Here is a 27,797-nt window from a genome sequence, read left to right on the forward strand (position 1 = left end):
GTCTGTGGTCACTTGTGATATGACCTTGTGTGAAGGAAGGCTAAAGTAGTCTCTGGGTTTCTCATTATTATCAGGATGGCACTACAGGACAGAATTATTATGTAAACAACCATGACCCTAGATGTGCATTTGAATACTTTAAAATATTCTGGGGGTTTTCTGTAAAGCAGAACTGTTAGTTGGAATTTCCTGGCTGACATTTGCATTTGAGGCTACTGAAGTCTTCCCACTCCTCCCCCCTCCCACCATCTTTTGGCAGATATTAATGATACATTCATTCAACCTTAACTCCAGGCTAATGAACTGCTGCACTTGGGAATATATTAGCCAGGTGTTACAATCTAGCTTTGGGGTTTATTGAATACAGATGAAGTGTATGATCCCAGGACCTTCCCTTGCTTTGAGTACTCTTCTTGAGAAAGCTTTGGATTATAAAGTTTATGAAATAATCACGCTCTAGCCTCTTTTAAATACTACTGTATGTCACAATGATATGTCAAGTGCATATGAGAGATGGTAATCAGTGACAAAGATGTAAAGGGGTGGCACTCTGTTCTACTGTACTTTAATATTTATGATTTAGTAACTTTCTCATAAAAAGGATAATGAATCACCATTTTCTGCACAAATAACAAAAGGCACCTTTGAGAGAGAATAGGAATTTATAAATGTGCATTTGGCAGTGAATCCCATCCAGGTTGACACACATACCTAAGGCTGTGTGTCATATGGAAATGAAGACAAACTAATTGACTAATCATTTTGTTTTACAGCCCTCAGAATGGTTTGCCCTCAAGGGGTTCAACTTTGAAGAATAAAAAGATTTTTTAAATTCCCCAAACCATACATTTGACTTTAATTTTTTGCTAATGTAATACATATTTGTATCAGTTGTACTAAAATATAGTAGTAGCAGCAGTTACAATAATCTTACATTCATATTAGTATTTCACTATCAAAAGAGACAATCAACAAAATTATACATAAATTTAAGTTTTTAAAAAATTCCCCTTTCTTTGGCAACAAATAAAACCTAATTCACATTATCAATATGATTCTAATCTTCTGAAGTGACCTAGAAAACAACTATTAAATAAGCATCCATTGTATTAAATCGAAGGCTGTAAGATATAACCTCCAAAATGGGTATTAGCCAAAACACATTTACACTAATCTTTTCTCTTCATACTAAATGCATTTGTATTTAATATAGGTGTATTTGAACTAAGCAATGCTTGTTTACCATTTTCAATGTATCAGTGGGAAGGTGCAGAACTTGAAAAAGTCACTCTAGAGAATTATCTAGCCCTGACTACAGTGCTGGGAGTCCAGTCAACACTCCCTTCCCATCAGTCACAAGGAGCATTTCAACAACAGACACTGCAGTGTGGGAACAGTGATGAGAATGGTCCCAACACCGTGGGATGCAGGAAGCCTAGTTAAGGATGGAGAGCTCATTACTCCAACGTACCCTTCAAGAAATATTGGATTATATACATTTGTATTATTATTAAGGTGATGTAGAAAAGAGCAGAAAGGATGGGAGGAGGAAGTAAAATGGGAAGGAAGGGCAGAGAGAATGGGAAAGATGGTGGCCAAGATGAAAGAAAGAGGAGAGGAGGCAAATGAAAAGGGTGGAGGGGGAGAGGAGAATCAAGATGGGAAAAATCCATATTACAAGATTTTCCAAAGTGCCCAGTAGTTTTGGGTACTCAGTTTTAGGTATATCTGATATCTTGTGAGGTCTGTTTTTAAGGAGGCAAGTGCTCTGCAATTTTTGAAAACAGAGTCCCATTGGAAGTGTCTCAAATGGGGCACCCGAAAACTAGAGGCATCCAAAAATCACAGGTCAGTTTTGAAAATTGTGTCCAAAGTCACAAACAGGAGGCAGTGGTTCTCACTGCTTGAATGTGCTCTCCATGGGATAGAAGTACCAGAAGTAATAAGAACACGCTAATGCAAATGAACTAAGCTAGAAAAAAAAACGAAGAATGGAAATACGAGACAAAGAGCAAGATGAGATTTCTTTTAGCATTTAAATGCGTTTAGACTGTGTCTAGGTTTAAGATTTTCAAGGGGATGGCCTGAACCTCAGATGAAGTGAAGCTCAAAGCTTTCAGTAAATCCAACTTTCCTCTCTGATTTCTCCTGTAATTTGCAAATCCCATACAATGCAATTCCAGTTACAGCTTCCTACCAGATGTTTGTAGCCGGACCTCATTAGGGCCTAAGCAGCCAGACTACAATAACCATCTCTCTGGATGTCTGTTTAAAATATCCCAGTAGGGACAGTAAGAGCCACTTGTCTTCCAAACACCAGCTACACAACTTGGATCAAATGGACAAGTATTCCATGTAACATTTTATTTAAGAATGGTTGATACTAAGACTTTGATCCTACAAGTCCTTGCATGATGTACAACAGGAAGCACACGCCAGTTTCAAGTGGGGGCTGCAGTATGCACAGTACCCTAATCCGAACAGAAGTCAGCCTCAAATTCCTGCTTCCATGCTCTGAAGAGTGTACAAGAGAAAATGGGTTTGCCTGAGAGAACTTAGCATGCAAAGGAGGTGCTCAGCTAGGTGTTCTCTCCTTAGGCCACATTCCTGTTAGGCAAAAAGCACTTGCTGGCTGTGCAGCACCAACCTCATTATTGCAATACAGAGTTCCCCTGTGTGCTCCTTGTCCCGTTCCTCACTTTTTCTTAACCCTGCTCTGATATGCCCCAAACACCAAACTGTCCTTACAGGATCAGGCCTGTGTCTTATATTCTAGCTGACTTTTAGCAGCAGAAAGAGTTTGTATTCATGCATTTATTGGCCAGGTATAATGTAGCAGGGGACAGTATAGGCACTGCTACACTGGTAAAAAAAATAAATACTATAACGTTGTTTCTCGAATGATTCTTGCAGATCTGTCTGGAGGCAGAGAAGAAACTCAGTAGAATTACTGATGCTAAATTCCAGGGATGCTCTTGGAGTGAAATTTGTTGTACAGTATGAGTGACAATTAATTCATTTTGGACTATTTTCCACTAAGTTCACAACTTTATTATAGCAGCTATAATATGACCTAGTTAGGAGATTTTTGATGAACAACCTGATAAGAAAGAATTTAGGGTTGATAAATCAGAGTGGATTAAAATCATGAAGTCAGAGCTAAAGTGACTAATTGAGGTTGCTGCTAAACCTACAAGTAATTGGGAGTTATATAAGCGGTGCAGAAGAAGTACATTATTACCAGAGTAAATGTTTATCAAAACTCTGAAGCCACTACTTAAACAATAAGAACCATAAGCACAACATAGCTCCTCTATCCAAACAATGCAAAGCCATGTAGCCATGTAAGGAGATATAATGAAAGTAACACAAGGTTACGTATATATTTGTCCTCACATAATACCTGAATCTACAGTATAAACTAAAATCCATGAAGACCTGTCTCCAAAAAGTCTAACAGTTGAAGTCAGAGATGGCAAAGTCCCCCTAGTCACTTAGTCCAGCCTCCTCCCAATAAAAAGATATACACAACCTTTTTTTGTATAGCTAGGGCCCTACCAAATTCATAGTCTATTTCAGTTAATTTCACGGTCATACGATTTTAAAAAACATAAATTTCATAATTTCAGCTATTTAAATTTGAATTTTCACTGTGTTGTAATTGTAGGGGTCCTGATCCAAAAAGGATCTGTGGGGCAGGGGGCATAAGGTTATTGTAGAGTGAGTTGCGGTACTGCTACCCTTACTTCCTGGCTGCTGCTGGCAGTGGTGCCGCCTTCAGAGCTGGGCAGCTGGAGAGTGGCGGCTGCTGGCCAAGAGCTCAGCTCTGCAGGAAGAGCCGCCACCAGCAGCAGCTCAGAAGCAAGGGTGGCATGGTATAGTATTGTCACCCTTACTTCCGTGCTGCTGCTGCTGGCAGGACACTGTCTTGAGAGCTGGGTGCCCAGCTAACAGCTGCTGCTCTCAGCTGCCCATATTTGAAGGCAGCGCAAAAGTAAGGGTGGCAATACTGTAACCCCCATAAAATAACTTTGTGACCCTTCTGCAATTCCGTTTTGGATCAGGACCCCCCATTTCAGAAACACTGGTCTCCCCCATGAAATCTGTATAGTATAGGGTAAAAGCACACAAAAGACCAGATTTCACAGTGGGAGACCAGAGTTCACCATCTGTGATGCCTTTTTCATGGCTGTGAATTTGGTAGGGCCCTATGTATAGCAAAATACTATACATTGTATTTCTGCGGTATCTTTCTATCAGTGGTGATTGTTGGTTTCTTTAGAATAAATAAATGAAAAATCTAAAGAAATGACTAATCTGAATTGTGTTTATTATGGAAAAAACAAGATTCAACCCTATATATGGTTAAAGACAAAGAACAGTGTATAGATTCATAGACTCTAGGACTGGAAGGGACCTCAAGAGGTCATCGAGTCCAGTCCCCTGCCCTCATGGCAGGACCAAATACTGTCTAGACCATCTCTGATAGACATTTATCTAATCTACTCTTAAATATCTCCAGAGATGGAGATTCCACAACCTCCCTAGGCAATTTATTCCAGTGTTTAACTACCCTGACAGTTAGGAACTTTTTCCTAATGTCCAACCTAAATCTCCCTTGCTGTATATTTCACAGTGCACTAGGTACTTTAAAGACAAGCGTCCTGCCCTGAAGAGTTTATAATGTGAATAGAAAAATAATGTACAAATGAAATACAAAGGATACAACAAAAAGCCATGTGATCCATCAGAGGAGAAGGCTAACTGGCTCCATGATCTTCTTTAAAGAGCTTGTTTTTGGGGGGGAGAGGCGGTGCTCTAATATCTCTTTTTAGTACTTTGCTGAGGGGAAGGTTGGGGTAAATACACCCTTTGGGGAAAATATGCTTTAAGGAGGGCCTTGGTAGAGAGGGCGAAGATCAGGATGGACTGGTTCAGGAAAGATGCACCAGGGTACATAGGTGCTGGAGCTAAGGGTGCTGTCGCATCCCCTGGCTTGAAATAGTTTCCATCATATGCAGGATTCGCAATTTGGTTCAATGGCTCTCAGCGCCCCGACTATAAAAATTGTTCCTTCATCCCTGCCAGGGTAGGTGTTTACATAGAAGGATGGAGGCAAGAATGGGAGGACACCAATGGGGAAGGCTGTAATGTGGCTGGACAAAGTCAAGAGGACAAGCTGAGAAGCAAAAGGAGCAGAGTGAGAGGCAAGATCTAAGTTGTGAAGGGCTTTGAAAGCTCGATGGGTTATTACTATTACCACTTTAAAACATACTTAGGGAGGACTGGATGACGCAGGAAACAGGCAATGGGATACAGAACCTCCACCTCTAAATACATGAGTCAAATCCAGCCCAGATTGTTAAAGACAAAGTAATTACAAGCTGGTGGATCCACAAAAGGACTTGGTCACCTAAAGCCCAGACTTAGGCACCTCGGTCAAAGTTTTGGCTCCACTGCAATCCACAAAACTCTCTGTAGTTGCCTAAACTCATTTGGCACCAAATTTTTTCAGTGTAAAAATTCCCTAGGCACATATGTTTCTGCCTCTGGGTATGTGCACTGCTGCCTTCTAATAAGCGTCCAGACACCTCCCTCCAACCTAAACTCCAGAGTAATCCATGAACTGGTGGGAGAAAAACATTTAGCTGCCTTCGTCGGGTGAGGCCTAATCCAGAAGGCGTACTCATAGGGCACCTACTGGATCAGGGCCCATTCAAAAACAAGCTAGAGGAAGAGGAGGTGGTGCTCATCTTATAACTTTTAGCCCAGTTGTTAATCACTAGGATGTGGGAGACCCACGTTCTTTAAAAAGCTGGAGTGGGAGAAGGGATTTGACCAGGGGTCTTACAACTTTCAGGAGAGTGCCATAAGCGTTAGACCATGCGATACTCTGATGTGGGGGTTCCCTTTCCTGTTGAAGCTAATACATTGATAATGAAAGAGTCCCCTAACTAGTGGAGTTCCAGAGGGGTCCCCTAACTACTTCCAGAGGGGTCCTCTAACTACTGGGCTACCAAATCACACTCTCTCTGGCCCAGTGACTGTTCCACTGTGGCTAAATAATCCTGGTGGTAGGGCAAGAGAATGACTCCATATTCCAATGGTTAGGACACCTCGAAGGTAGGAGACCCAGGGTCCCATTTCTACTGGTCCAAATCACTCTTTCATTATTTATCCACAGTGGAACAGTTTCAACAGGAGGGAGGAGGAGGCACCTGCTGGGCCGATAGTTGAATCTTTCCTTGGTGCTGTCGAGGTGGCTTCATAAGCGAGGGGAGCAAGAGTCATTTCAACATCACAAGTGGTAATCTGCCACTTGGGAAAGGAAGTCCAAGCTTGTAGCTTTCCGAACAGTCCTGTGTTCTTAAAGACAAGAGCGTTATGCACCTTCCCTGACAAGTCAGCCCTGATGTCAGTGAAGTGTCCCTGGTGATCAACCAGTGCTGCATAACAATTGAAAAGTAGCCCTTTTTATTAATGTATTCTGTAGCAATGTGATCTGGTGCCAAAATAGGGATATGGGTGCTGTCTATTGCTCCACAGAAGTTTGGGAACCCCATTGCTGCAAAACCATCCACTGTGTCCTGCACACCAGAGTCACAGTCCTGAATAGCAGGACATGATTAATGGTCCTGCATACTTGCATGACAAAGGTCGTCACAATGGATTTTCCAACTTCAAAATGATTTCCCACTGAATGGCACCAATATGGCATTGAAAATTTCCAAAGTACTATTGCCACTTGCTTCTCCACTGTCAAGGCAGCTCTCATCCTAGTGTTCCTGTACTGGAGGGCTGGGGTGAGCTCGGCACACAGATCCAGGAATGAGGCCTTGAGCATGCAAAAGTCCTGCAGCCACCACTCGCCATCCCAAGCCTCCATTACAATGTGATTCCCACCAATCAGTGCTTGTTTCTTGGGTCCAGAATTGGCGCTCCACCATCTGTAGCTGCTCCAGGAATACCACTAACAATCTTGAACTGGCTCTTGCTATGGACCACAGCTATCTGTCCTCCAAGGAATAGTCCTGTTCCCACAAATCAGTGGGTTCTTCTTATGGCTCTGCAAGTACCAGAGGATCGTGTGTCCTGCGCTTGCAACACTTATGACAATAGTGCAGAGCAGTGTAGGCTCCATGCTTTTGTCAGAGATGGTGGACAGTGAGGAGGGCTATGCTGTTTTGTGAGACTTTTAAATATGGCATGAAAATGATGGGATGTAGATGACATTATGGGATGGAGACAGTTGCATACTGGGATGTTGACCCTTTGCGCCCAGTCACCCTGATGACTTGTTTCTGCCCCACCACGCATTGCCAAAACTTCCCAAAGTGTGTTGAGTGGTGGCGGGTTGCACACTGGGATCCCTACCCATGGTGCACCACACTGTGCATCAACACAAGCACTCCTGATGAGTACGCACAGCACCACTGCAAAGAGCCAAGCATGCATGGAAGCGATATACTAACTGCATCAGCTTTATGCCAATGTAACTTGCATTGGTGAAAGTTTGTAGTGCAGATATGGGCCTCAACCATGCCTCTTTTCTCTTGAGCACTGACCTGACATTGATCTGCATCTTTACCATCCAAAAAACCCAAATATTCTGCATTAAGCACATTTTTGATACACAAAAAAAATTCTGTCTTTGGATGTGTGTGTGTGTGTGAATGTAATGGAATATATGAGCAGGATTAAGAGAATAAAATTAACCTGTCTTTACAGCATCTAACAATATAGCACAGGGAGGGAACTCTCTCCAAAAACTCACCTTATCATTTAGTGTTGGATCATTCAATGAGTAGAGTTTGTTTGTGATATCTTTACCAATAAGATACCTAAATATTTCATAAAGGAATGGTTCAGATTCCAGAAAGTAAGTCAGTCGCTCCCTGGACCAGCACAGAAACTTACAGTTGTCATCTGCAGTAATGGTGACCTAAGAAAACATATGTACAGAATTAACACCATTTTATTGTTTGAAAAACAGGTCACACCAGATTTTAATTTGGGGATGCAGCAAAAATAACTAGTGCAGTCATGACTCGACCCATGTATATCCCATAAGATGCATACCACCTACAAGTTTAAAGGTACCCAAGATGCTTCTTATTGTATTTTTAAAATTTCCATTATTTATAAGTGCAGTAAATGTTTTCAGCTGATTTTTTTCATTTGTTTAATGGACTGGTGGAAGTGTATGCCATGAGAATCCTTCCCTCACCAAATAGAGTTGTCTCCATAAATACAGTTAAGATCAGCATTTGTAATCTAGAGATATATTTAGGAATAAAATATAAGAAACACACCTTTTAATTCCATTGAAATTCATTGGACATAAAACAATCAAATTAAATCCAGTGACCTTAATGCAATTCCTATCTAATTACATGAGAGCTAAATTTGTTCTAGGAAGATTCTTGGAAGGATAGTGTGGAAAAAATCTCTCTTTTCTCATGTGAATAGTCCCACTGATGTTCTAAGACTACTTACGTAAGTAGAATTACTCATAGTTACTACGTGTTGGCACAGTTGGTATATGAAAAAGATATTATGAGTGATATTTTAATGGTCTGAAATCTCATACAAATTGTTACAGCTTGAGTTGCCCTATCTTCAGCTACAACAGAATTCATGACCTTTTCATAATGCAAGCCTTCGACACTTGTGCTAAACAATCAAATCAATTAGTCATCAGTAGTACTGCTATGGAAGTACAGGAAGATAGTTACAAACTTATAAAACAGGGGTCGGCAACCTTTCAGAAGTGGTGTGCCGAGTCTTCATTTATTCACTCTGATTTAAGGTTTCGCGTGCTGGTAATACATTTTAACGTTTTTAGAAGGTCTCTTTCTATAAGTCTATAATATATAGCTAAACTGTTGTATGTAAAGTAAATAAGGTTTTTAAAATGTTTAAGAAGCTTCATTTAAAATTAAATTAAAATGCAGAGCCCTCGGACTGGTGGCCAGGACCCGGGCAATGTGAGTGCCACTGAAAATGAGCTTGTGTGTCACCTTCAGCACGCGTGCTATAGGTTGCCTATCCCTGTTATAAACACTTGAGCAGGTCTTGCATTCTAGCCAGAAGAGGGCACTGGCACACAAAAAACACTATATCACAGTTCAGTACTGCTGTAGCCATATTTAAATCACTTATTTTACAAAAACAAGTAAACAATTAAAAGTTGGAATCATATGGCTACTTCTTTTCTAAGTTACTTGCAGCCTTTTTTCTACTCAGAATAAATTAAAGAGGTTTAAGTCTTGAAGGTGAACACTGCCACATACTATATACAGGTTTCAAGTAATATATTTTAGTCTCCATATTTTGTAATAGTTCTTAAAAGTACAGGTTTGGGCAGAGTATTTGTTCATCAGCACAGCCAGAAGATGGAGCACAAAAGGTTCTATAGATCATTTGAATATAAGTTCTGCATGAACATTCCTGATGAGATTTTTTTTATTTAAGGTCAGAGTATTGAGATTAAAAAGAAAACAAAAACCTAGAAAGCGAAGGACATACCATACTAGATTATAGTAATTTTAAGGTAAGTGAAATTTGATGCTAAACTATTTCCCTTCAATAGTATGAATCAAAGTTTGATCATCTTTTAAAGGAGAGATTGCATGACGAGGATGGCAAGTGTAGAGGATTGCTTTAGTGAATATATCTTCACAGCCATCTCTCCTTGGCCCTATGCCGAGTTCTTGACTGGAACATATTATCATCTCAATCACTGACCGAGATGCCATACCAGCCCTGCCTCCCTTCCTGGCATGATGAGAGTCACAGTCCAGTAACTATTGAACAATCATAGTGAGGAATAACAACATGTTAAGGAACTAGCAAAACAGCTGGTACTGATTTTAGTATTTTGGGTAGCAAACCTTCCCTCCTTAATATTTTGTTATCGGCAGCACACCAATGTATAATACTTTCAGCCATCTGTTCATCTTCCAGAGCTTCGAAAGCAACATAAGCTAAACTGAGAAAAAAGCCACTGTTATTCAGCACAGGTGTCTGCATGGGGAGTTATACCAGTAAAACTATAGTGGTAGAATTATACTGGTATAGTAATTCTGGGAAATTTCCCCATGTAGCCAAGACCCTTAGAAACCATGATCACTGCACAAAGCATGCAGATAGAAAGACAGAGAATTTCTGAGACAACAGCATCGTTCTATAACATGGCAGGAAAGGTTTGATCCAACTCCTACTGAAGTTAATGAGCATCTTTCCATTGACTGTAATGGGAATCAGATCAACCAGTAGGATCAAGTCCTAAGAGATGTTATAACCACACCGTTTTCCTTCAGAGGGCAAGGCCATCAAGTCAGTCATGTTAATCTCTGTTGGCGTTACTCTGGATTCACAGCAATGTCATGAGATCAAATTGTAAACTCTTTGGGGCAGGGACAGTCTTTGTGTTCTGCATTTGTATAGCACCTAGTACAATGAGCTCCTGGTCATCTGTCCTAGATGATACAATAATACAAATAATAGTGTCACTCTAGGTTATAGTATCAGATTGGCTAAACCTAAAAATGAGAACCCCTAAGATCACTCCCTGTCTCCAGTGTGGTACTCTATGGCATGTTATACAAGGAGTCAATGCCTGCAGCCCTCACTTATATGATGCTCAGGGGTGAAAGTAATATAAAAGACATACCTGGTATGGGGGCCTGGCTCTGGAACCCCAGAAGGGGAGGGGCCTTGGGCAGAAGGGCCGGGAATGGGGTCAGCCTCCCCCAGCCAGCCCTTCCACACTGCCTGGCCCACGCCGTCAGGGCTCTAGCAGCGATTTAAAGGGCCTGGGGCTACGGCTCCTGCTGCGGTAGTGGTGGTGGTGGCCAGGAGCCCTGGGTCTTTTAAATCGCCAGGCCCTGGTACAGCTACCCCTTTTGCGCCCCTCACCCCCGTCGATGGCCCCGGGGAGGGGGTAAAAGGGGCAGCGACATTAAAGTGCTGTTGGCTGTGTACGGACTGATACCAGCGGCCACTTCTTACCAGTACGCTGTACCGGCCCACTTTCATCTCTGGGTAAGGTGACTCCTTTTGAACTCACTGGGAGTTTTGTCTGAATATAGACTAAGTTTTGCACTTAATCATAAGGACGATTTTTGTGTGCATGTGTTCAAAAAGGAGGCCTGCTCCTTAAACAAAACATCTCATATAATAAATTAGATTTACATTTTTGGGAACACAAAAAGGAAATAAATACATAAAGTGACTCAAATATAAGTAATTATTGCTGAATGACAAGTGTAATATATGCACACATTAGCTTTTTTTCATTGAACACATTTAAAGGGACACCAACTTCATACTTATAATAGTTTTTTTTTTTTAAAGCAGATACAACTAATGCCTAAAATTACTGTAACTAAAAGAGTTTAAAGGGGGTAAAATATTTTTTCAGATTGTTTTCTTTGTGCATTTGACAATGTTGCATACAGCCAGTTTCATACTTTCCCAGTAGAGTCAGTTAAGCCCAGATCCTGCAAACACCCACTCACAGGGACTACTCAGGTGCTTAAAGTATGTGCATATTTGCAGGATCACAGCCTTAATTGTGAGCGTGACACATAGAGCAATAGTAGAAAGGGGAAAAAATTAAAAATATAAAACAGTCTGATTGTAAACCAGAGGGACCAGAGGTAGACGTAGTACCTGAAATGCACTTTTTTAAAAAAAAAAACTTGCTGGATTTTAGTTCGATGGCATCTTTTAAACCTATACATATGTCACTCAACATTTTGTTGACAATTCCAAACCTCCTTCTAATTTATATGTCCTGCACAGGGAGTGCAGATCCTATTAAACAGAATTAAAGTATATGAACTGTAGGGGGGAAAAATAGCATAGAACAAGCCAATATTGAGGTTTGCCAGTGAAAAATCTAATACCATTTTGAAATGAACTACTAGTCAAGGGTATCTTTTAAATGGCCCAACATTAAATATATAAAAAAAAACCCTAGCAAAACTGTGTAAGTCAATAAATTCACTGTTCATTAAGTTCATATCCAGTGACAGCCAAATAGAAACACACCTGGAATTTCTCACCCCGGTTCATCTGAGTTGATCGAAATTCAGGAGAATCTATAAAGGCACAGGGGTAAATATTATGCAGAAAATGCCCTCGATAGGAGACCTTCATTCTGATGATAAAAATATTTATTAGAACATATAAAAACCATAAGGTAGAATAACAATCTAAATTTGAATATGATTATTGACAATGATAATACAGAACTCAAAGTCACTGTATCCATGTCTCAGGGAATTTTCACCAAGCATATGACTTAGTTCTCAGCCAAATAAACTAAGTTTTGTCAAAACTCTCATTGATTCTAAAGGGAGCAGTATCACTTCTTTGAACAGGCAACATGGTTTGAAATAATAAGGAGCTGTGTGAATAATGGATTTTTTTTGTTTTGTTTTGCTACCAATTCCAAACAACCAGCATTGTTGTGGGTCAAACAGAAAACAATTTTTTGGACATTTTTGGTGAATATTTTGTCTCAGTTTCAGCCATTTTAAAAAGCTTTTTATTTTTTTTCATCAAAATTAAAGAGAAGCAATTGTCCAAAGAGAAATTTTGAAATGAAATTGCTTTGAAATGAAAAATTGAAACACTGTTGAGAAAAATGTCAAAATGAAAAGGTTTGGGTTATTTATTTATTTACTTGTTAGGGTTTATTTCCACTCCAACAACTCAGCAAAGCCTACACAAATTCACTACACATTCCAGTGTTGTCAAATCTGCATATTTCACTGAAAAAGAGTTTTGGCCAAAAAAATTGCCCAGGTCTACCCGGAAGGCAGCTCCCAGTAGGCAGAATACTACATTTATCAGATGTCCTCTCAATACCTTGGGTTTGATCCACCTGCAAAGTGACATAGGGTGGATCAAACCCTAGGGAAAGAGGATTGATGGTGGTACCACAACTTACAAGGGAATATCAGCTTTAAACTCCAGCTAGAACTTATGAATCTAGCTAGAACTTATGAAGTTATGAATCAGTGCATCTCCAATCAGTTCCTGGCCAATGGGAGCTGCAGGGGTGGCACCTGGGGGTGGAGGGAGCATGCAGAGCTGCCTATCCACATCTCCGCCTTGAAGCAGCAGGCACAGGTCACCACTTGGAGGGAGCCACTCGAGGTGAGCGTCCCCCCTGGATCTGGTACCCCAAAACCCCTTCCATGCCCCAACCCCTAACCTCCCTGCACTCTGAATCCCTCATGGCCATTCCTCCCCATGTCACCATGTCATAAACAGATAGCTAAGGGTTAATGTTTCTTTTACCTGTAAAGGGTTAACAAAGGGAACCAAACACCTGACCAGAGGACCAATCAGGAAACAAGATTTTTCAAAGCTCAGGGAGGGAATTTTTGTGTGTGTGTCTTTTGTCTGTGTCTCTGCTCTGTGCTCTCTCGGCTATGAGAGTGATCTCTATCTCCAGGCTTCTCTAATCTTCTGTTTCCAAGTGTAAGTACAAAGGTAGAAAGACAATAGGCTTATATGCGTTTTTTTGTATTTACATGTGTGTAGTTTGCTGGAATGTTTTAAATTGTATTTCTTTTTGGATAAGGCTGTTTATTCACGTTTTCTTTTAAGCCAATAACCCTGTATTACTGTCACCTTGATACAGAGAATATTTTTATGTCTTTTTCTTTATTTTTATATAAAGTTTTCTTTTTAAGACCTGTTGGATTTTTTCCTAGTTGGAACTCACCAGGGAACTGGTGGGGAGGAAGGAAACAGGGCGGAAGGGAAAATCTCTTGGTGTCAGAGTTGCAAAGCTTACCTTTGCAGGGACTCTGACTGAAGGTGAAAGAAACTTGATCTCTCTGTTTTGCATTTTAAGGAACTGAAATAGGGTGATCGTCCAGGGCCATCCAGGGAGGGGAAGCCGGGGAGGAAATAAAGAGGAGACAAGGGGAGGGGGTTATTTCCCTTTGTTGTAGACTCAGGGCATCTGAGTCTTGGGAGACCAGAGTGAGGCAGGCACTGGAATTCCTGTCTGGTGGCAGCGATATCAGATCTAAGCTGGTAATTAAGCTTGGAGGGTTCATGCAGGCACCCACATTTTGGACGCTAAGGTTCAGAATTGGGGCCTATGCTTATGATACACCGCTGCCAGCGAGCCACGCAGAGCCAGGTAGGAAGCCTGGCAGCCCTGTGCCAACCGGACTATAAACCTGACTTTCTATGAAGATTAGAAATGTCAGTTTATAGAGCTTTCCAGCTGGTACAGGGCTGGATAACACAGCTTTTACTGTATATTGTGAACAATTATTTTTAAAATGACCTTCCTTTGAATTTGTTTTTTCATTCCACCATCATGCAATACACAAGACTTTCCCAAACTTTAGGCAGCACATACTTTCCCTTTAGCAGGATACTTAGTCGATCATCAACTGAAGTTTTGTCCTCTGCAGCATATGCTTGACCTGTTTTTAAAGTCTGAATGTTGCAGAATTGTCCAGTTAATCTCTTGAACAGTTCTGGAGGTACATGGAGTGGTTCAAACATTCTCTTGTACAGACTACTGAACTCCTTCTCTATCTTGATCTGGAATGCAACAACAGTTATCACAAAGGAGAATGGGTCAAAGAAGAAACAGAAGTGCAACATTATTTTTCAGTTCCATAGGTTCCTATGAAAGTTCACCATTTGCCAAAATGGTTGTAACTGAGATACTTCAGGTTTTGTCTACATATAGGGCAGGAAAGAACTGGCATCTGTCCACAAAGGTTGACTCTTAAATGGTGACCACAGCATTTGTTTATGCAGAGCTAAAATTGGGTCAAGATGGTATGCTGGCACATTAAGCATCTTTTCCATACCAGTAGAATTTGAATTGATTTAAACAGTCACTCTGGATTTACACTGCCGTAAGAGCAAATAGAGTTTGGCCCAGAAAGGCACCTGGAACATCAGGACCCCTGTGTCTTTCACTATGCATCCTTGCTTCAGGACAGAATGAGGGAGCGTCTTTGATCCTTCATATTCATGGCTTGTAGGCAGAGGGAGAGCAGGCCTGCAAGCCCTGAAAACAGAGCCAGCATGCTGAAACCCATCATAAGTACATGTCATGAATAAGGAAGAAGCCACTGCCAGATGAACATCCCACTCTTGGGAGCCCACCCAAACTTCGGCTGCAGGGAAGAGGAAAAGGAAGCTGGCTGAACTCCTAAGCCTGAAAGTATTTCCTGAATGAAAGCAACTGGGAAGGAGATAGCAGCTAGTGCTTTGGGTCCTTGTCTACCCCAAAACACAGGAAAGCTTGAGCAGAGGTCTGCTCGGTGGTGGAATAGGACACACGGATGAAGGATGTGGACATGAGAGAATAAAAAAGGGAAGTAAATATATTCAGAATGAAAAATAAAGAAAAAATGACAAAATTATAGGTGGGGTTGGTAGCACCACTTATTATTAATGTTGCCCAATTTCAGTCACTTATAACTTTGCCAAACTTTGTTGTGGAAAATTTCATCCAAAACAAGTCAGTCATTTCCAAGAATGAGACTAAGGAAAATAAAATTATTTTTCAATGTTAAAAATATTCCAGTGACCTTTTCATTGGAAAGGTCCCTATGCTTTGGAATAGGGACTTTTAAATTTGACATGAAGGTGGCCTTTGTGTTAGGGATGCGCTTTTTGCCATCACTGTGAAAATGCGTCCAAATCTGGCTAAGTTATATTTCTGAAAGTCACATTTGCATGTGTTCAGTTGAAATTTTTTACAGCTTAACAGCAAAAAGTCTTAAAAGATTCTGTCCTCACTAAGCATGCTCGAGGCCTGTCACAGCTCCTTGTGCTGACCAGATAACACATGTGCCAGCCCCACAGAGCAATGGAGCATGGTCCAGTCCAGGGAAAAAGCTAGGCTTTTAGCTATGGCTGCTAGGGTTTGTCCAGGCACTGGCACTGAGAACAGGGAAGTGGTCTCTCCTGTGCTCTCAGTGACCCCCACCCCCTACTCTATTGGCACCCAGGCAACACAGCGGAAGGAACAGTCTGATTCTAATACAGAGGGGACAACAGCCAGACATAGGGCATTGTGAGTGAGGGCCAGGAAGTAGATTGGGACATAGAGCCTGAGGGTGGAGACTGGGACTGGCTGGGCAAGGAACCCGAGAACCCGTAGGGATGGGAAGGAATAAGGATGCTGGTGAGAAAGATCTGACAAGAAATCAGGGTGTATCTGGCTGGGCAAAGCAACCAGGACAAGGAGCCAGGGGAGATGAGGACACTGAGAATGGATGAGAACCCTGGGGAGGGAGATTGGGACTGGGAGCATTGGCTCCTATGGAGGCATGGGGAATATGGGCAGGGGAGAACTGGAGAAACACAGAGACAGACTGTGGAGGAGGAGAGAAAACTGGGACTGGATGGACAAGGAGACTAGGAGTGGGAAAAGGGGGGAGCCTGGGGCTGGGACCAGAAGCCTCTTAGAAGCGGAGACTGGACTGACTAAACGAGGAGAATGAAACTGGGATACAGAGGACTGGGACAGAGACAAGGGGAGGAGGATTCATGGAGGTGATGGGACAGTAGGGACAAAAGAGATCAAGCTTGGGGGGAATGAGCAGAAGTGCCAGTGCCCACTGCAGCATACATTCCTCCAGAGTCTGCAGCGGAACCAATGATCCCTGTCCCTCAGTCTTACCATGACTTTGCTGTCAGCAAATATCTTTGAAACCCACTGGCAAAGTGTCCCATCCCCCTCTACTGCTAGTCCACATAGAGGACAACAACCTAATACTGCTATCAGTTATTCTGTTTGCTCAAGCAGCAGAGGTCTGTGCTAATGATCCATGGGTGTGTCAATATAATGCCACATGAAAGAACTTCCATTTTTCAGTTTGCTTTTTTAAATATCTAGAAAATAACACATAAAAATTACGTTAAAACAACTTTATTAAGGATGCAGAGTCAGTCCCTGAAAAGTTAAGAAAGGCCAGAATTAACGTTGCCTGTGCACCTTTAATCAGGCCTCCTGGTGCATATGCATTATGATACAGCTATTAAATTCCTGAAAGAAGAGTGCTGGAATGGAAACACTCAGGCAAGATTAACGATAAGGTTGTTAGCACTCAAGCTACAGTAACTATGTTTGTATGAGATTCAGATTTTCAATTCCCCCGTCCCTGCTGCACCATTGTAGTTCTTAACAACTAAAAAGGGCCTACGCACAGGCAAAGCAAAGCTTCAATTTAAACATACATGGTACGGAGAAGTGTGCTAGGGATCATAATAGATCATCAATCACAGAATCCCTTAAGGTTGCTAATATTTGCATATAGGTTCTGTGCAATTGTGAGGTTAGACAGACTGATTGCAATCAACATATCTTCTCCAGTCAGTCCCTCCTTTGTGTCAACAATTCTAACTTAATGCATGTGATCTTACCCGTTAACAGACAGGGTCAAATTTTATTCTTAGATGTGTATGTGCAGCCCCCGTGGACTGAGTTAGGAATTACACAAGCATTTGTGAGGGCAAAACTGACTGAAGGAAAACAAAACAAAGTTTAGAACTTTCATGATCTAATACGTAAATGTCTCTAAGCAAAAAGCAGGCATAACTGAAGTGCTGTTTTTAAAACGAGTGATAAGGTGGGAGGTATTATTCTACTTTGCCAGCCCTCTCTTTCAAAGCAGTGTTCACCCTAACCTAAGTTAAGCACCATTGACTCCTTCTGCAGTCATCATTATGGGCCCTTTTCCAAATGAACCATATGGGTAGGTATAAGTTTTGCTCTGTGATAGATGAAGCATTCTGGAGTACTGCCAAAGCCTCGAGCCAGAGCACTGCAGAGGGACTGATTAGAATCTTTTAGCTTCTGAATTAGGGTGAGGTTCTAAAAGGAACCACGTAGGTAAAGCCTCAATAAGCCAAAACCACAGAAATCATATTTTGGTCAGGAAAGAATCCATTGTTTTTTCCACAGACTACATTTAATGAAATAAATATTTAACTGAAAATACCTATCAATTATTCATTCTGCAAAACAGCTTGATTTTTAATTGTTTTTCCATTCTGTCTAGATTATGTGATGTGTGAGGCTGAGGAAATAAAAAGGATTCTGGGCGGTGGTCGATACTTGCCGCTAGAAAATCTCATTCAAAAATTATTTTCTAACATCTTCTTTGCTACCTTCTGTGGTGATGTTTAAAACCACCAATTTTCAAGTTCATAGTAAAAGCAAAGTTACATTCACAGCAACTACAAAGAGTGAAGTAAGTAGCAGATGTTGCATCTACAAGAAGGGTTATTGCTCATAATGTATAATGAAGATTACACATATATTGTCTGGCATATGTTTTCTTGTTTCCATTTAATTTTATGGTATTTTTAAAAATTCACATGATGGATGTGTTTATCACAAAGTATTTAGAATCTGATTTTCAGAGGTGCTGAGCATCCATTGCTCCCACTGACTACAACTGCAGTTATGGGTGCACAGAACTATTGAAAAATTGGACCCCTAGGGTCCAATTCCTCATTGTGCTATTGCCTGCCTTCACTTGCTAAGTTAACACAAAGGGGCAGGTGGGAAATTATCCTTCTACTGGGAGTTCCTTATGCTAGATGGAGAGTCAACTCTACCAGGTCTGTACCACCTCTTTGGCAGCTCTGAGAATAGGGGAAGCAGGACCAGTGTGGCTCCCTTAACGAGACAACTGCAACAGGGGCACAACTTTGGTATCCCTGACCACTGCCTCCACACACCAAACCCTGCAGCCCCTTTGACCCTATGCCAGTGCAACAATAATTGCCCCATAATTAGCACATAAAAATAAATAAAGCCACAGAGGAGAAATATATATTTTATTCCAATTCACTCCTGATTTAATTCTACTGATTTTAATGGACTTGGATCAAGGATGACTCTATATATTCTATTCCCTCTTGCTTCCCCCGCCTCACTCCCCATCTTCTCTTTCCCTCCCCAATTTTTGCCATTACCATAAAGCAAACCCCAAACAATGCTGAGAAAACAAAATGAGTAGATATTAAAAAGGTATCTGTAACATTTTCTTAAGGCTCCTAAGTCACTGGAGCACTAGGTCCCATTGTTTTTCTTCCCAATATGACATTGTTGCTTTAGAAAGTTTAGCCCATGAGGTCAGGACAGCAAAGTCCACTTAAAATGCGCTGTGACCATGGGATCTCCCCACAAAGTGACAGCAAACATCATAGCTGATTTTTAGGACCCTTCAAATTTGTTCTTAGGAGGTTGTACACTCAAACCCTGTATACACCCTGCCAAGAGCCGCAGGTATCACAGGCATGAGGAAGCTAAGCCTCCCTACACAGCTTGGTGTGGCCCCACCCCGGCTCTGCCCCCAGTTCCCTGCCTGCTTCCAGTTCCCACTCTTCCAAAGAGGCTCGGGCTGGAGCCAGGACTTGGGGCATCTAGGGCCTCATTACACACCCCGGTGCTGGAGCCACACCATCCACCCAGCGCTGCAGGTGGAGATAGCTGAGGCTATGCAGCCCCCCTGGGACTGAGGGCCATGGTGGAGGTGCTCTGGGTTCATCTAGTGGGGGGAAGGAGCAAAAGGTGTGGGACTTCAAACAGAATGGGAGGGGCTAGGGGCTAGCTTCCCACAATGAACAGTTCACACACGGCCCCTGGTCCTGCTGAATTATGGGGCATCTTCAGGTACAGATATTTCTATTGAATGAAGTTATGAAAAATCACTACAGTATTCCTGGAGGTAGTGGTGTAGATATTAAGTGTGTTTTGTGCTGCTCCTACATTTGACTATTTCAATTTGCTGCAGAGTTTTATAGTGATAATGCATTATGGTCCTGGGGAAGGTTTTCGTAGACGGGATAAAGGAATTTGGGTCAGATTTTAGTCACTCAAGTCAGAGTTAAAGTTTTTACTGCAATTTTAATCCTGGCCCTTTGCGTACATCTGTTGCAAGGAGGTCTTTTGTTACTTTATCATATAATACAGTGGTTCTCTGTGTTTTCAATACCAGGATCTGCCACCCTCCCCCCACACCGTCTCTAATCTAATAGAAGGGTAAGATAGTCATGACGTGTTAGTGACACCTCTGGGGGTTATGACATCCATGTTGGGAGCCTATAACATAATACATATGAAAACTATTTGTGTAGGTGCTTAGATCAGTAATGGGTGTGGCATAACAGACAATATCCGAGTTTATAGGCAAAGGTGCTGTTTTGTCATAGTATCGTATCCTGAAGGGCATGTATAAATAGATCAATATAGAAAGGTTTTCTAAAATAATTGTGCAAGCATCTCAAACAGAACAGTAAGAAACAAATATGCCTACGCCCTTTTTAAAAATCTCTTCAATTTTAAGGCAATGGGCAATTTAGGCTCATCTTGGATAGGCCAAATGGCTCAATATACTGCATGTAACTAAATGGACAGTTATCGGTAGAGCAATATATCTAGTTTTAAAATAGTGACTGATCATGCTTCTAGACAAAGCTAGATAAAGCTTTACTTTACCCCAAGTAGATTCCTGTAATTTCTCTTAGATTGGACTTCATATTATACAAAATCTAAGTGAGCAAAAAAGAATTTTCCCTTTTTCTTTCTAAGTCTAAATGTTTCTGCAGTCAGGACTAGCTATGTGCTAAAATTTAAAAATAAATGGTCATACACAAAAAAAGGAAACATTCCTGTGGTCCACTGGAACCATGGAATAGGCACATTTCAAACCTTAGCCCCACCCATCCATTGAATTTGTGTACATGCAGAATGGAAAGATATCAGGTGGCAGGATGGAATGGGGATTCCCAAGGATCCTGGCCTCCAACCTCAGTGACTGTGCTCAAGTCTCTTGATTGACTCCTGTTCTACATCACTCTGCAGACTCTTCCAGATTTATTGCTTACCCTCCCGGCTGTTCCCTTTGATTCGATGGAGGGGAGTCACAGGGTGCACAGCAGAGTTTAGGCAGCTTTATCTTTGCTGATTTGACCTGCAAATTATCCCCATGCTCCAAAACTGGTTAAAGGCAGGAATCATGTCACTGAATGCAGCTCTTCTGTCACCCTGCTCACTTTTTCCCCATTCATTCCTGGGCATCCCAGATATTTGATAGAGAAGGGAGTAGTATTTCGCTTATCACTTTTCCCCATCTGCAGGGTCTGACCATGAGGGTTTTTTTGTGGGATTTCCTTCCCTCTGCGAAGCAAGAGGGGACACAGGGTATTTTTGTATGAATGGATTGCAAGAAGAACATTAAAGTTGTTTGTATATGGACACCTACATTTATTTCCATGTTTATAAAGAGCCAAAATGTACTCTACACCTCCTCCACACCAGTACACAAGATACTTCTGGGTTTAAACTAAGCAGGAGAAGTTTTATCCCCATAGAGGTCATGCCTTATTTTCCAGGAATGATTAGTTATGGATGTCCACCTTGAGATACGTGGACCTGATTTTCAGAAGTTTTGAGCTCCTACCCTCTGAAAAATCTGGCCCCTCTGAAATGCTCCAGTTGTGCATCCAAAAAAAAAACAAACAAACACTAATCACTTTTGAAATGTAAGTCCTTTTCATTTAGATAAAAAAGCCTGACCAAAAACAAAAAATGTTTTAAAATGGGAGTACTACATCAGACAGTGATACACAAACAATCAGGCTAAAATCATGCTAATGGTAGCTGGTACCTGCTGGAGTTGATAACTGACCCACCCAGGCAAAGCTCCAATAGAATTCAATGGGAGGCTTGCCTAAGGACAGCCACAGGACTTTGTAGTGACTATACTCTTTACATACCGGTCTTCTCTTGTACAGTAGATATACAAAATGCAAGAAGTTAAGAACCAAGAACACCAAATTCCAGATCATTATATCCAAGGCACAACGGTACAGGATAGCCCAGATGGTAAAAAGTACACATCCTGTCAAAAATAAAATAGGAAGTTAAATGATACTGATCAATAATGTATAAAAATATTTCTCCCAGATTTTATATATACACACACACACTTCATTCTTTTAATACAGATCCCTATGTTAGATTACAGTGATTATGTTCAGAAGTGATGCATTTCCCAAGTTTCAGAGTTAGGTAATATGGATCAAGATAAGCAATGTTGTATTAAATGCAAGTGTAACAGTTAATTTTGTTTAGTTACAAGAAGCATTTTAACTAAAACACAACTGCTTCATATAGCTGTCATCACACTGATTTGAGACAAAAAATGATAAGCATTCATTTCTAAGGCTGAAACTTGTAGAAAAACAAGACATGAATAAGCAAGCACTGTTTTCCTGGAGCTCCCTAAATGCCATCCACAGAGATTTTCAGTTTTAAAAGAACCACCACCAGAATATGTTATGAATCTGGCTTCCTGCTGTGAATTATGACATTGTTCAAGATATCATTGGTTAGGAAAATAGAATTTTCAAATACTATTTCCTTTTCTCTGATTAGTGAGAGCTGTTAAACAAGATAAAGTTCTTAATTATGCATCTCTTAGAATGTTACTCTTTCAAGTTGCCATCTCAGCTTGAAAAATTCATACTCCACGTCTGCCAGTTCACAATTCAAACTAGAGCCCAAATCAGTGAACCCTCCACATGCAAAACTCCTGTTGATTTTAATGAGAGTTCAACAGATAAAAGGTCTTGCAAAAATTGAGGTTCCTGGCCATTAGAGAAACTCATTTTGGTAAAATAGCCTTTTGTAAGTGTGAAAAAAGATATGGAACAATTACTGTAAAATTCTTAATACAAGCAACATCAAGGTCTGGTAATTAAAATCAATTTTCTCAAACACTGAACATGTTCTATTATACTTATGACCTGTAAGGTGTATTGTTGAGAAATATCACTTTTGTTATTTTTACAGTACAGAAGTTCTATACTGTAAAAATAACAAAAGTGATATTTCTCAAAAATACACCTTACAGGGTCATAACTTTTCACAACACTTCCTCAATGGGCCATGAAGACTTTGGTTCTACATACAGTACAATGGCATAGAGAAAGTTCAGAAACCTTGTAAGTGATTTAACTTAAGACTTTACGAACATAGTTTGGCCCCACTCAAATCATGTTTGAACTCTTCCTAAAAATGCAGCTGAAAACAAGGTTTGGCATCACCTACTATCACGAGATGCTTACAATACTTCAGTGGTAAAAACCTAGCCCTATTCAAGTCAATGGCAAAACCTCTTTTGACATCAGTGAGTCCTGGATTTCACCCTAGCTTTAAAGCTAATACTATTTCTAAACTAGCAGCAAATGAAACGCTAGAACAAAGAGAAGCATCCATTCTTAATGCTTTCAGATAATGTAAGAGAGCAGGAGAACTCTACTTTCTCAGAGCACTTAAGATTGCCAAGTGTGTTGTACTGCACGGTTCTGAATCCAACTACATCTTTATTAAATACAATAGTCCAGATGTTAGTCAGGGCAAGGTGGTTAATAATGAATCAGGCCAAGACTCCAATCGTAAATTTCTTTGACTATCGGAAAAAGGAAATGTTAGTTAGCTCTTTGCATTACAATAGTATTAGACTTGGAATATTATCAATTATTTGTATTTCCATAATGGTCTATCATGGAACAGAACCCCATTCCACTAGGTGCTGTACGAACAGAATTGGGGAAAAAAATCCCTGTCCCAAAGAATTTACAATCTAAGTATAACACAAGAGTAAACATGTGCAGACAAGCAGGGGAGCGTAAGGAAAGAATGAGACAATATTAGCCAGCATGATAGGCAGCAGTCTTAGCATGCCAGAAGCTAATAGTTGCCCAGTTTTTTGAAGGCTTCATAGAAAAGGAGAGTTTTAAGGAGGCATTAGAAGGATAATGAGTTAGTTTTGCAGATGTTTAGAGGAAGCTCCTCCCAAGCAGGTGGGGCAGCATGGGAGAAAGCACAAAGATACTTGTTTGAAAATGTTGTCTAAGTGGGCAATGGAGGCTGGCATCACAAATAGATGGGACTGAATATTTCAGTAGAAAATGAAAGATGACAGGCAGGTTTTGATTAGCTGTGAAGGGTCTTGAAAGTGACAAGTGGATTATGTTTGATGCAAAGTATGGTCAAAACAACGGGCTAGGAAAATTATCTTTGCAGCATCACTTGAATGAATGAGTGGGGCAAGCCTGCACTGGTCAAGGCCAGTGACAACTGCAGAGATGTTGCAGTAATCAAGAAGCAAGATAATAGCCTGGATGAGCGTTTTAGATGTGTGGGTGCATAGGAAAGACCAGATCTTAGAAATGTTAGGCAAAATGAATCCGCAAGATTTAGAGGTAGCCTGGACATGAATACCTAGAGAGAGGTTGGAGAGGATGCCACAGTATGGGCCAGAGCGACAGGCAGGATGGTGGTGTGATCTACAGTGACCAAGTAAGGAGGTAACGGGGTAGGAGCGGGAGTTAAAATGAAGAGATCTGTTTTAGCAATGTTCAGCTTGAGTGGAAAGCTAGTCCTCCTCAAGAAAATATATTTATAATATGTTCACGCTTCACTCCCATGGTGTGTGAGGTCATCTCAGACCTCATATTTTAAGAAGAGCTGGGGCTAGTCACTACATGAAGCTCTCCAAGGAAAACTTAACTATTGTAGGTGTAGGTGGTATTTACTATTATATCAGTGGTCTGAGAGTGCAAGAGATTTATACTGTGGAAAGTACAAGTTTATCTTGCTATAATTTAAATTGAGCTCTACTTTTTTCCATTTACTCGTAACAAAAAAATTTGGGGCCAATTTTTTTCCATATTTTGTCCAAGTATATTTTTTTTCTTATAAGTTAAGAGAGTGGAGAAAGACAAAGAAAGGGAAAACAAAACAAAATAGCCCACACCACATAAACAAACCCTACCCTTCCACACACAGGCAGATGTTTCAGCAACTGCACAGATGCTCAAAATTCTATATGCAGTTGTTCTGGAGTTTTATGAAACTGGGTCTGTATTACCTTATCCAAGTAAGTTCTGCAATGTCAGAGTGTTGACCAGGCCCCAAATCATGCTAAAACACACCTCCAACAAAATAAAACAAACAATTAAAATATGTTGAAATACCACCAAGGAAGACAAGCGAGTCCAGGACAATACCTTCTATTAGGGCTGTCGATTAATCACAGCTAACTCATGCTATTAACTCAAAAAAATAATCAGTGTTTTAATTGCACTGTTAAACAATAGACTACCAATTGAAATGTATTAAATAATCTGGATGTTTTTCTACATTTTCATATATATTGTATTGTGTGGTAATTAAAATCAAAGTGTACATTATTTTTATTACAAATATTTGCACAGTAAAAGATAAAAAATATTTTTCAATTCACCTCATCCAAATACTGTAGTGCAATCCTTGTTGTGAAAGTGCAATTTACAAATGTAGATTTTTGGTTACATAACTGCACTCAAAAAGAAAACATGTAAGCTCTGAAATTTTACAAGTCCACTCAGTCCTACTTCTTATTCAGCCAATCGCTAAGACAGACAAGTTTGTTTACATTTACAGGATATAATGCTGCCCTCTTCTTATTTACAATGTCACCAGAATGTGAGAACAGGCATTTGCATGGCACTTTTATGGCTGGCATTGCAAGGTATTTATGTGCCTTCCTGCTTATTACCCATACTTCTCGCATTTGTATATAGGCATCTAAGATACTGGTTTGATCTTGCCTCACAGTTTTGCCCTGACCCTCCTTTCTCTCTGCCATTATAGCCCATGATCCCTCTTGTTTCTGACCCATCTCCCAGGTCTTCATGTTCCCCACTTATCTGTGGGCTTTGCTCACCTGCTATAGCAGTCTTGGATGATGACCCAGCACATGTTCATTTTAAGAACACGTTCACTGAAGATTTCACAAAACACAAAGAAGGTACCAATGTGAGATTTCTAACCAACCCAAGATTTACCAATCTGAAGTGCCTTCCAAAATTTGAGAAGGACAATGTGTGGAACATGCTTTCAGAAGTCTTAAAAGAGCAACAGTCCAACGTGGAAGCTACAGAACCCAAACCACCAAAAAAGAGAATTAACCTTCTGCTAGGGGGGAATCTGACTCAGATGATGAAAGTGAACATGCATCGGTCTGCACTGCTTTGGATTGTTATTGAGCAGAACCCGTCATCAGCATGGATGCACATCCTCTGGAATGGTGGTTGAAGTATGAAGGGACATATGAATCTTTAGTGCATCTGCACGTAAACATCTTGCGACGCCAGCTACAACAATGCCACTCAAACACCTGTTCTCACTTTCAGGCGACATTGAAAACAAGAGGCGGGCAGCATTTTATCCTGCAAATGTAAACAAACTTGTTTGTCTTAGCGATTGACTAAATAAGAAGTAGGACTGAGTGGACTTGCAGGCTCTAAAATTTTAGATTGCATTCAAAAAAATTTTTTTGTACATAATTCTACATTTGTAAATTCAAGTTTCACGATAAAGAGATTGTACGACAGTACTTATATTAGGTGAATTGAAAAATACTCTCTTGTTTTTGACAGTGGAAATACTTGTAATATAAATAGAGTACTGTACATTTTTTATTCTGTGCTGTAACTGAAACAAACATATTTGAAAATGTAGAAAACATCCAAAAATATTTAAATAAATGGTATTATTGTTTAATCATGAGATTAATTTTTTTAATTGTTTGACAGACCTACTTTCTATTGGTCAGTAAATGGAATTTCAGCCACAATAAAGTTGTAAAAAGTAAATTTTGATTGGCTTACCCATAGCAAGCAAGCCTCGCAGGAAAATCATATGGAAATTCAAAGTGGTTGGAATAACCAATCCAACTGCAAAACAAATATTTGCCACATGAAAAACCAGATGATGAATCTCACTCCAGTTTTCACACGCAGTCTCATTGACAGGTACAAGGGTGGCATTTTTGAAATCTGGTATAAAACCTAATGGAGTCATGGTGAATGAATTGATTTCTGTAGTATTCATCTTGAAGAATCCTATAAAAATACAAAACAGGCATTAAGAGTAATGAGCACCAATACAATGGAAAAACAAATGATTTGGTCATGGGACTTAGGGGTATATTCACTCCTTCATGGGCATACATATTTCTCCTGAATATGAACAAAAATTCTACACATAATTCAAAAGTTAACCTAAGTCCCTACATACAGTTGCCAACATTCTAACGGCACAAAATTGAACACTCTTGCCCCACCACTTCCTGTAGGCCCCATCCCTTCCCTTCTACAAGGCCCCACCTCCTGGTCACTCCATCCCCCTCCCTCTGTCGCTTGCTCTCCCTCACCCTCACACACTCACTTATTTTCACCAGGCTCGGGCAGGGGGTTGGGGTGCAGGAGGGGGTGAGGGCTCCAGTTGGCGATACAGGTTCTGGGTTGAGGCCAGAAATAAGGGGCTCAGGGTGCAGGAGGGAGCTCTGGGCTGGGGGAGGGGGTTGGGTTGTGGGAAGGGATGAGGGGTGCATGCTCTGGGCGGCGCTTATCTCAGGCGGCTCTCAGAAGTGACCGGCATGTCCAGTTCCTAGGTTCAGGAGTGGCCAGGCTCAGGGGTGGCCAGGCAGCTCTATGCCCTGTCGCTGCACACGGGTGCCGCTTCTGCAGCTCCCATTGGTCAAGGTTCCTGACCAATGGGAGCTGCGGATCCAGCGCTCGAGGTGTGAGCAGCATGCAGAGTGCACATCTGCCTAGGAGCCCAGGGACATGTTACCATTTCCAAGGAGCTGCGTGGAGCCAGGTAGGGAGTCTGCCAGCCACACCAACTTCACTTTTAATGGCCCAGTCAGCAGTGCTGACTGGATCCT

The 27,797-nt window shown here is 41.0% G+C and overlaps 1 protein-coding gene across 2 annotated transcripts in view; it reads right to left on the reverse strand.

Annotated features, from left to right (window-relative positions):
* Positions 1-26,966, reverse strand: part of POPDC1 (popeye domain cAMP effector 1) — a 37,248-nt gene extending 10,282 nt beyond the window's left edge. For both annotated transcript variants that reach the window (XM_032783576.2, XM_032783577.2), the window contains exons 1-5: positions 26,737-26,966; positions 21,793-21,917; positions 14,396-14,583; positions 12,058-12,166; positions 7,775-7,942 (exon numbers count right to left, since the gene is read on the reverse strand). In XM_032783576.2, the coding sequence (XP_032639467.1) occupies positions 7,775-7,942; positions 12,058-12,166; positions 14,396-14,583; positions 21,793-21,917; positions 26,737-26,959 (813 nt within the window). In that variant the 5' untranslated portion in view covers positions 26,960-26,966. The remainder of the gene's footprint in view (positions 1-7,774; positions 7,943-12,057; positions 12,167-14,395; positions 14,584-21,792; positions 21,918-26,736) is intronic.
* Positions 26,967-27,797: the final 831 nt, after the last annotated feature.

This window comes from Chelonoidis abingdonii, chromosome 3 (genome assembly GCF_003597395.2).
Source record: "Chelonoidis abingdonii isolate Lonesome George chromosome 3, CheloAbing_2.0, whole genome shotgun sequence".
Classification (NCBI taxonomy): domain Eukaryota; kingdom Metazoa; phylum Chordata; order Testudines; family Testudinidae; genus Chelonoidis; species Chelonoidis abingdonii.